Source organism: Solanum pennellii, chromosome 1, assembly GCF_001406875.1.
Source record: "Solanum pennellii chromosome 1, SPENNV200".
Taxonomy (NCBI): domain Eukaryota; kingdom Viridiplantae; phylum Streptophyta; class Magnoliopsida; order Solanales; family Solanaceae; genus Solanum; species Solanum pennellii.
Genome location: NC_028637.1, coordinates 37,274,940 through 37,285,791, shown reverse-complemented (window position 1 = coordinate 37,285,791; position 10,852 = coordinate 37,274,940). Strand labels below are relative to the sequence as shown.

Here is a 10,852-nt window from a genome sequence, read left to right as displayed (position 1 = left end):
AGGCCTGCTAGCTGTCAGATATAACAAGGATCCAATGATTCCCCTGTACATTGTTTGATTCACAAGAGGATCAGTTTCCTCTACTACCAGCTTGGAATTTGTTCCCGTAGGAGAATCAATAGGTTTAGAATCAAACATATTGAATTTCTTCAGCAGCTCCTTAATGTACTTCTCCTGACAAATTGAAATCCCATTTGATGACTGCTTGATCTGCAGACCCAGGAAGAATGTCAATTCACCCATCATGCTCATTTCAAATTCCTTTCCCATTAATGATGAGAATTCTTCACACAAATGTTCTGAAGTAGCTCCAAAAATTATGTCATCCACATAAACTTGAATAATAAGCAATTCTTGTTCTCTTTTTAATAAGAACAAAGTATTGTCTATCTTGCCTCTTTTAAAAACATTCTTCAGCAGAAACTTTGACAGCCTTTCATACCATGCTCTTGGAGCCCGCTTCAGATCATACAGTGCCTTATTCAATCTGAACACATGATCTGGTAGCTCTGCATCTTCAAAACCAGGAGGTTGTTTGACAAATACCTCCTCCTTGAGATCTCCGTTCAGAAATGCACTCTTCACATCCATTTGATACAGCTTGAACCCCATGAATGCAGCAAAAGCTATTAAAATTCTAATAGCCTCCATTCTGGCAACAGGTGCAAAGGTCTCATCATAGTCTATTCCCTCTTCTTGATTGTATCCTTGTACCACCAACCTGGATTTATATCTAGTAATCACTCCATTTTCATCAATCTTGTTTCTAAAAACCCATCTGGTTCCTATTACTGTTCTGCCTTCAGGTCGAGGAACCAGGTACCATACCTTGCTTCTTTCAAACTGATGAAGTTCTTCTTGCATAGAATTGATCCAGTCTGCATCACCTAATGCTTCTTTCACATTCTTGGGCTCAATAGATGATATGAATGCTGAGAATGCAACTACATTTCTTGTTTTTGATCTAGTATGAATTCCAGAATTCAAGGGAGAAATGAGATTATCAAGAGGATGTGATGAACTATGCTTCCATCCTGATCTTGGAGCAGACTGATTGAGCTGATCAGCATGTTCTTCTTCATCAAGAGTGACATCATTTTCTGGGGAGTCTGATGTACTCTGGCTGGAATTTTGAGTAGTACCAGGTGCCATATCACCCTTTTTAACCTCAACAGCCTCTTCAGGTAGACTATGATTCTGATCATCACAGTCATTTTTCAGTTGTTGTTCTGCATCAGCTTCACCTCCTTCAGTTTTCTTCGATTTGAACAGTTTCATCACATCATCATCATCATTTGATCCATCATTCTTCAAGCTTCCATCTTCATCAAATACAACATGAATGCTTTCTTCAATGCATTGAGTTCGTTTGTTGAATATTCTGTAAGCCTTGCTGGATGAAGAATATCCAACAAACACTCCTTCATCACTCCTAGGATCAAATTTTCCCAGATCATCCTTTCCATTATTCAGCACAAAACATCTGCATCCAAATGCTCTAAGATAGCTCAGCATAGGCTTTCTGTTGTTGAGCAGCTCATAGGGGGTCTTATTCAAAACAGCTCTTATTAGACACCTGTTGGTAACATGACATGCTGTGTTAACAGCTTCAGCCCAGAAATTTTGAGGAAGATTTAATTCAATAATCATAGATCTGGCAATGTTCACCAAGGTTCTGTTTTTTCTTTCCACTACTCCATTTTGTTGAGGAGTTCTTGGAGCAGAAAAATTATGACTCGTACCATTCTCCATGCAGAATTTATCCAGTTTTGAGTTCTCAAACTCAGTACCATGATCAGATCGAATGCTGCAAATGACTTGATTCAATTTGGTTTGAATCATTTTGAAAAATACCACCAACTCTTCAGTTGTGTCTGCCTTTGATCTCAAGAATCTTGTCCAAGTGTATCTCGAGTAATCATCAACAATCACCAAAATGTACTTCTTGCCATTTCTGCTTTGAACCTTCAAGGGTCCACACAAGTCCATATGAAGCAGCTCTAGTGTTCTTGATGATGTTACTTGATTTTTGGGCTTAAAGGATGATCTGATTTGTTTTCCTTTAACACAAGCTTCACAGATTTTATTTTCAGCAAACTTCAGCTTGGGCAGACCTCGAACCAGGTCCTTAGAAATCAGTTTGTTCAATAAAGATGAGCTTACATGCCCCAGCCTACAATGCCAAAGATCAGCATTCTCATTCTGAGCACTAAGACATGTAAGGTCATCTCCATGAGACGTTTCTAAGTTGGCCACATACATATTTTTACTTCTGTGTGCAGTGAGAATTACCTTCTTTGTAGTTAGACTCACCACAGTACATTTCTCAGAAGTAAATTTGACTTCATTTCCTTTGTCACAGATTTGAGACACACTCAACAAGCTGTACTTCAATCCATCCACATGATACACATTGTCAATTGAATCTTCAAGAGATCTTCCAACTTTGCCAACTCCCAAAATGTACCCCTTCTTTCCGTCACCAAATGAGACACCTCCTCCTTGAAGTGTCTTGAGTGAGAGGAAGTTTTTTACATCACCAGTCATATGCTTAGAGCATCCACTGTCCATATACCAGCACTGACTGCTGCTCCTCTCACTCACCTGCACCAAGAATTACTTGTTTAGCTTGGGAACCCATTTCAATTTTAGTTCCCAGAAGATAGACAAAGGAGTGATTAGATTGTATTTAGTCTAATAGGGTAGATTTTGAAGCTTTCTAACAAAGGACATGGGAGCAGGGACAGATTTTTTCTTTGAAAATCTGTGAGTTGAAACATGCTTTGGAGGACCAGGTCTCTCTTTTGGTAAATTTTGCCTTTCAGCATAATTAGAGAGCCTTTCATAGGAGTTTCTCCAGCTAGCACACTCACCCTTCAAATGTCCATTCTTACCACAGTGAAGACATAGCAGATTGTCAGACACAAACACATACTTACTGTGAGGATTATAAGGAGGAGTGATGTTCAAACTTCCTAGTCCTTTCTTATTGAAATTACTCTGATTTGTTGCATTTGACAGTAACTTTGAGGATTTTGTCCACTTAAGGGATTTTTCAAGTTCTTCCTTAAGTTTGACAATATCCTGTTCTAATTTGTTACTCTTTTCCAGCGACAGACCAAGATTTTTCTCAGAGTTTTTCAATTTTTCTTGAAATTCAGCTTGTAAACCATTTGACATTCCATTCAGCTTTTCAGCTTCTTCAGTAATCTGATTCAACTGGTTCTTAAGTTCAGAGTTATTTGACTCTAGAGACACCATTCTTGACATTTTCTCTTCAAGTTTAACTTTGTTTTCAGTTAAACTGTCAAGTTCAGCATTCATGGTGTCTCTTTCAGATGTTAACTCTATCACAGAATCAATCATGACTTTTGCCAAAGTTCTCAATTTTTTAAGAGAATATTTATCCAAGTCATTTTTCATATCTAGAAGAGTTACCTGATTGTCCTCTTCTTCATTTTCTGTGTGAGCCATGAGAGCAAACATTTCATTGAAGACAGTTTCCTCCTCATGTACAGCCACCATAGACACATCTTTTGGTTCATCAGGGTCTTCTGAATCACTTGAAGAATCACCCCATGCAGCAAGAGCCTTTTTGACAACCAAATCTGCAGCAGCTTTTCGATCTCTCTTGCCGAGTACCAGGTCCCTTCTATTCTCTTTGTCACTTCTTGGTTTTTGATGTTCCTTGTTTTCATTCTTGAGCAAAGGACACTCTCTGATGAAGTGCCCAGCTTTTCCACACTTGTAGCAAGTATCACCTTGAGTAGCATTTCGAGTACCATTTGTTCCTCTTTTATAAACTTTGTTTTTCCTCACAATTTTTTGAAATCTGCTGATGAGATATGCCATATCATCATCACTGGAATCTTCATCTGATTTGTACTTCAGCATCAATGACTTGTCCTTCTTGGCTTCTTTCTTTGATGAATCATAATTTCGATTCATCTCATGTGTCTTCAGATTTCCAATCAAAGCATCCATAGTCAGCACCTTCAAATCCTTGGCTTCTGTAATGGCATCAACCTTGCTTTCCCAAGATTTTGGAAGAATTCGAAGCACTTTTCTGACTTGTTTGGTCATGCTTATAGGTTCACCAAGACTTCGCAGCTCATTTGTAATGGAAGACAATTTTGTGAACATGTCATGAATTATTTCTCCTTCCTTCATTTTGAAGTTCTCATACCTTGAGGTAAGCATGTCAATCTTTGATTCCTTGACTTGTTCAGTTCCTTCATGAGCAGTCTTCAAACAGTCCCAAATCTCCTTAGCAGACTCACAAGCTGACACTCTGTTGAACTCATCAGGTCCTATCCCACAAACAAGAAGAGTTTTAGCTTTGTAGCCTTTTTCAATCTTTTTCCTATCAGCTTCGTCGTATTTCTGTCTAGGCTTTGGAACAAGAATAGTTTTCTCTCCATCCTTTTCTTCCATCATCGGAATAAACGGTGCATCAAGTGCAATATCCCATAGCTCGCTGTCTTTAGCCATGAGGTAATCGTGCATTCTAACTTTCCACCAACTGTAAAAATGTCCATTGAAACGGGGAGGTCTTGTTGACGACTGACCTTCTTCGAGGTTAAGTGGAGCAGCCATTCTAGAGCAAATATCACTTCCTTGGTGTTAACCAAATAGAGAGTGCCTGCTCTGATGCCACTTGATAGAATATATGCCTTCACTTAACAAGTAATGGATCAGGTCCCTTACTACACTAATTAATAAAACCAGAAAGTTAAATGCAGTAAAATCAACACAATGATTTTACGTGGAAACCTCCTTGCTTAAGGGAGTAAAACCACGACCTGTCTCACAGGATTTTCAATCGTTTTCACTAATCTTCAAAAGCAAAAGTAAAACACGATTACAACAAATGTGAGAAGAAGTTTTTAGTCTCACGTTTAAGCAATAGTCTCTATTGCTTAACAAGCTTAAGTAGAAAACAATCTACCCACTAAGCTATCCCACTTGGACAACCTAGACTTTTAACACTACCCACTGATTCCTTTATAGATTCAGGAATAGTTTACAGTTTAAGAACAAGAGAATGTATTCCTAAACAACTACACGAAAAGCTCCAGAGATTGCTGTTGTTCTTGGAATAATTCTGCCTTTGTTTACTAGCAGCCTTTGCAAATGTTCTTGAAGAGTTTTATCCCAAGTTGCAAAAACTGCAAAAGATGTTTAGGAAAGTGCCTTTTATATGGACAAGTCACTTTCCTTAACCTCTTTGCCATTGGTTGGAGAAGTCTCACTTTCTGACGCCATCGAGAAGTGTGCACCTACTTTCTGTACCGTCTCCAGCTGGCAGTCAACTGGCTCGTCACAATGAGAGCATGGTACCTCTACAAGGTCCCTTGGTTTGTTTCGTCTTCAACACTCAAGTGAGAAACCTAGTACCTTTACAAGGTCCCTACATTTGTCAAATCATCAAAACTACAAATAACAATATGAATAACAACACTAATTATTGGAGAGTATTCACATCTATTAAATTGCAAATAGTAATACTTTTACATCAACGAATAAATAACGCATGCCAAAGTATATGTAATTCTCTATACATATATCGGTTGGACAGTTGACATTTATATGGCAAATGGTGTTGCCTTTTTTCCGAAGTGAATAGTAGTCATAACAATATCATCAAAAGTACTCATCAAATATAAAGTAATGAATGAAATATTAATGAACATATCTTTAAATTATGCAAACCACGATCGTGCGTGGAGTAAAAAGTGGCACCGATTTTACTGTTTCTTTCTTTCTGGAAAGCAATAGAAAGAGAGAAAAAAGTACCTCCACAATATTCTCTTAATTCATGTGGTTGCGTTTGAGCGTTACTGAAAATTTGAAGCTTTTTTTGTATTGAAAGTATTTCCGAAAAGAGAATGTGGTTGCTCTCTTTTTGAAAATACTTTTAATACAAAAAAAGCTTCAAATTCCCATGCCTTTCATCAGTTTGACGCTTACATTTAGTGAGTCTGGAGCCTAAGGGTATAAAATATTAATAAAAATTTCAAAATGGTATATAAAATTTTATATTAACCAAAACGGCAAAATCGCTGGAACAACAGCGATTTACTCTACCGGAAAAAGCAAAATCGCCGTCACTGTAACGATTTTGCAAAATGTGATTTTTTAAAAAAATACAAATCGCTATCTAGACAGCGATTTTCAATTTTGTGTAAAAAAAAATTTTAGAAAATCGTTGTCTAGGCTGCGATTTTATTTTTTTTAAAAAAAATTTAGAAAATCGCTGCCTAGGCAGCGATTTTTTTTTAAAAAATTGTTTTTTAAAATTTTAAATCGCTACCTAGGCAGCGATTTATAAGAAAAAATTTATTTTTTTAAAAATAAATAAAATTTAAAATTAAAATCACTTCCTAGGTAGCGATTTTATTTTTTTTAAAAAAAAATTAAATGGAAATCGCTGCCTAGGCAGCGATTTTCTTTTAAAAAAATCATTTTTTTTACAAAAAAATTAAAGAAAATCGTAGGAAAAATAAATTTCGTTGATTTTCAATTTTTTTTTGAAATTCAAATATATAGCTTATAAGAAAATATGCATTATTTTAAAAAAATTAAGAATAAGTAAGGTAACAAAAATATTTTTTCTAAAAAAAGATATTATATTGAATTTCAATTTAAATGATGTTTGAGTTCAAATAGAATTCTAAATTAAAATAATTAAATTTTTTAAAAAAAAAATTTTGATTTTTTTTAAAAAAAGAAATCGCTCCCTATGCAGCGATTTTCTTGATATATATATATTTTTTTTAATTTTTGAAGATAATCACATGTCAACTTAAAAAAGAAGGTGACATGTCAAATTCCTACAAAAATATTCGACCTTTTTTAAAAAAATTCACATGCATTTATAAAAAATTGTGTTAATTCACATGCAAATAGTGTCAAAGTCACATATTACATTTTTATTTTGTTATAAATTGATTGAATTGTAATTCACATGTAAATAGTGTAATTTTTATTTTGTTATAAATTGACTGAATTGTAATTCACATGCAAATAATGTAATTTTTATTTTGTTATAAATTGATTGAATTGTAACTCACATGCAAATAGTGTAATTTTTGTTTTGTTATAAATTGATTGAATGCAATTCACGTGCAAATAGTGTCAACTCAGAATGTTACACTTTTACTTTGTTATAAATTGATTGAATTCCTCATTCAAATTGAATTGTAGTTTTTCAATTTTCCAACATTCTTAAAAGCATTTCTATTTTTCTAATTTTCTAAAGTTTTTAAAAGCCTTTTTTTTATAAGGTGAGTTTGAATTTATTTTATTTTTAATTTATTTAATTAATTTTATACTTTTATATGATATTATAGATATATTCAATCTTTTGATACTTATATTAATGTTAATATTTCTTTTTATTTTTTGTGTATAGATATGTATCTGTCAAATGTATACGTACATCCAGGTCCAGTAGAGCATGATGTATTAAAAATTCAAGTTCATCATAGTTCCGAAGGAATTTGGAATGGTAGCATAAAAGAAGAGAGGTCTTGCTTATATACGCGTCGTGGTGATATTGAATTTTGGCAACATATAAAATATCATCCATTAAATTCTTGCATCCGTCAAATATTTTGAAAATTGTAGATTTAAAGGAATTCTTGATGTAGGATGTGTGCGTATGACTCCGGATTAATTTCTGCTTTAATTGAAAGGTGGCGTCCAGAAACACATACTTTTCACATGCGAACTGGCGAGGCTACCATAACTTTACAAGATGTTAAAAAATTTTCGGAATGGTAGTAGATGGTAGTTCCTATAATTTTAAATGGAGCTGATTCTTTAGGGATTATAGGTAGACAAGAAATGATATTTGAATTAACAGGATGGTTACCCGATACTAGTTGTTTTTTTGGTGTTAGTAGATTGTTAACATATGAATTGATTGATTATATTGAAGGTTTGAATTTATTAATGATCACTCAACTGAGCATGAAGTGCAACAAAGATTTAGATTATATTTATAATGGTTATGTGGTGGATTAATATTTCCGGATAAATCTAATAATAATATTAATTTGGACATTTTGAATGACATGAGAATTTAGATTTAATGTCAACTCAAGCATGGGGAGCAGCCACATTATCATATTTGTATAATTGTTTATGCCGTGCATCAATGAAAAAATCAAATGAAGTTTGTGGATTTCTCTCTTTAGTGCAGGTATACATATTTTTTAATTAAATATTTTTTATATACTAGTAATATGCACTTTTAAATTTAAGTTCATTAATATTAATGGTGATTTATTTATTGTAGTTGGGCATGGGAAAAAATTATTCCCCTGCAACCATTGCCAAAGCCTCTAAGGACCAATCAACTTGAGGCTTCAACTGCGCTTGCACGTAAATGAACGCGACGTAGAAATCATCAAAATGAGGCACGAATTCTAATCGGTGTGATTAGGGATGTACTAGATAATCTAACTGATGAACATGTATTTATATATTATTAGTACTTTAAACTATTCATATTTTATTTCATTTTAAATAAAAATATGTTTGGTAGATCTTTAAATGAGACACTTATGTTTTACTACCCAAGAAAATTATGTAAATAAAATGACATATACATAGATTCTTGTTAGATCCTTAAAAGTAAAACATCTTGTGACACAATGGTACAAAAAAATTATTTTGTAAGATTGTTCATTTTCACGTACATATTTTTTTTTATTTTTCTGCCAATGTTGTTTTTATAATTATCTTACTTAATTATTTTTTTATAGTTTATTTGGCAATCTTATTCGAAAGATGTTACTAATGGATTGCCTGAGTGGTGTCGGTCGGGACAACGTATCTGGATGGCACAGGTGCAACTTATTTATGGAATTTATCGTGAGTGGCACATGGTTGATCGTGTTGTGAGACAGTTCGGTTATTTACAACATATTCCTGGATCGTGTACCCAATTTTTCGAATATCATTTTAAGCGTGATAAACGATCCAAAATAAAACAAAATGATATAGATGCATTTAACTACACACAATATTTATGGAAACAACGTCAAAATCGTATATTTCGACCTCCATTTGTAAGTGATCAAACACATTACTTTCGTTGGTACATGAGGCATACCCGCATGTTCATTGAAAATCCACAACATGTTGTACAAAAAGGGTATCAACACATGGCAGGAAGACATGAGGCATTAGTATGTATATTATGTAAATTTTAAATTATTATGTCAATCTTTAATAACTTTTTTGTTATTAATATTTGTTTATTCATTATAGGCTAGGGGTCATGAAATTCAGTATCGGCGACCTCAGATAATTGAAAATGATGAAAATCAATCTAATGAAATGAGACAATGTGCAGAGGAAGTCGCTTGTACTTCAATGGAGTCAATTAATGCGGCCTTCCAGGGAACGCGATTGAGCATTGATACTGATTACAATCCTCCCACTCAATACGATGAACCACCACCAGTACAATTATCTCGCCGATCACGACAAATAACACCGAGAGAGGGTGCACGTCGAGGTAGAAGGAGCGCTGGTGAAACATTTGATTTTTCTGCAGGGCCCTCTAACACTAAAATGGCGACTCCGAGCCTTATTATCCCACGTTTGATTTTTCTGCAGGCCCCTCTGACACTAATGTTAATTTTTCTAGTCAGCAATCAGTTGGTTTTGTAACTCCACAGGTTTCAATATCTGATTTTGCGCAATTTAGTGGATCTCAATATGATATTCAACATGGTATGCGTGAATTTCCTATACATAATTCTCCATTTGGTGGAAGATTAAATTTTTCGAATGTAAGTATAATAATTTTCATAGAATTTTTTTAACTTTTTGTATTTTTTTTAATTTTATTGCATGTTTATTTGATTATATTATATTGTATTGTATTATAGGTAACTGTGTCTGATGATTCAAGATTTAATGCTGGGGCTTCACAAAATTTAGTTCTTAATAGACAAAATCCACCTCGGAGAACATCTAGGCTACACAAATCAATTAGATGTGGAACAGGCAGTCACTATCAAAATGAGGAAGATTTTGAAAATGAAGATGAAAATGAAGATGTAGAAGATTCAGATTCAGAAGAATAATTTTTATGCACCTTTATTCTAAAAGGCTGAAGATTCAAATTTTGAAATGTGTAAATTTTGTTGTTTCGTGCAAGTCTGAACAAAGTATTGAGATTCTTATGCAATGAGATTCTTAAGCAGTGAAACTTTGCAGAATTTATATTTTCTTTATGTCATATGTCAAATCAATACTTTTTATGTTAGGTCAAATCATTACTTTTTAATAGAGTTCAAATCAATAATATAATAATAATATAAAGATATTATACTTACAAAATTGAAAATGCAGCAAGACAAATTAAATTTATGTCAATAAATAAATATAAAAGATATATCATAATACTAATAACAAGACAATAAAAATACATTAACCTTAAAAACATAGACAAAATATTTAAAATTGAGTAGGATATCGTGTCTTTGTGTGATCTGTCTCCTTACAAACACTACATTTTCTACTCATGCGAGTCGGAGCTATATCCATATCATTCTTAAGTCGGCTTCTTACTTGCGTACCACTTGTCCGCAAATATTCAGTATTTGCGATTAAATTAAAAGGAGCTGGTGGCCAATACATTTCATCACCCACTGGGTTAAATGTCTCAGTGTATGTTCGTTTGTAATATTTGTACTATAGAATTTACTTACATAAGATTTTGGCTCGATTCCACGAAGTCCACAAAATTTGATGGCATACGAACAAGGCATATGATAATTTCTCCATTTTCCACAAGAACATTTCTTACCTTTCAAAAACTCCATCACCTGTG

At 33.8% G+C, this 10,852-nt stretch overlaps 1 protein-coding gene and 2 pseudogenes across 1 annotated transcript; 2 read left to right on the top strand and 1 right to left on the bottom strand.

Moving 5' to 3' along the window:
* Positions 1 to 1,568: 1,568 nt before the first annotated feature.
* On the bottom strand, positions 1,569 to 4,596 carry LOC114075112. The gene is made up of 5 exons (XM_027913374.1): positions 3,850 to 4,596; positions 3,564 to 3,744; positions 2,725 to 3,461; positions 1,743 to 2,604; positions 1,569 to 1,576 (listed from the first exon to the last, which is right to left on the bottom strand). Exons 1-5 carry the CDS (start codon positions 4,594 to 4,596, stop codon positions 1,569 to 1,571), a joined length of 2,535 nt encoding a protein of 844 aa, XP_027769175.1.
* Positions 4,597 to 7,725: 3,129 nt separating this feature from the next.
* Positions 7,726 to 8,498, top strand: LOC114073874 (annotated as a pseudogene).
* A 348-nt stretch (positions 8,499 to 8,846) lies between these two features.
* LOC107031466 lies at positions 8,847 to 10,148 on the top strand (annotated as a pseudogene).
* The last annotated feature ends 704 nt before the right edge of the window (positions 10,149 to 10,852 follow it).

Excerpts from the sequence above, each read along its gene's own strand:
- LOC114075112 (XM_027913374.1), bottom strand. The coding sequence starts at position 4,596 with ATGGCTGCTCCACTTAACCTCGAAGAAGGTCAGTCGTCAACAAGACCT. Across the intron at positions 3,745-3,849 it reads ATTCCAGTGATGATGATATG|TGTGGAAAAGCTGGGCACTT; the intron begins GCATATCTCATC and ends ACTTGCTACAAG. Across the intron at positions 2,605-2,724 it reads TCCCTGCTCCCATGTCCTTT|GTGAGTGAGAGGAGCAGCAG; the intron begins GTTAGAAAGCTT and ends TTCTTGGTGCAG.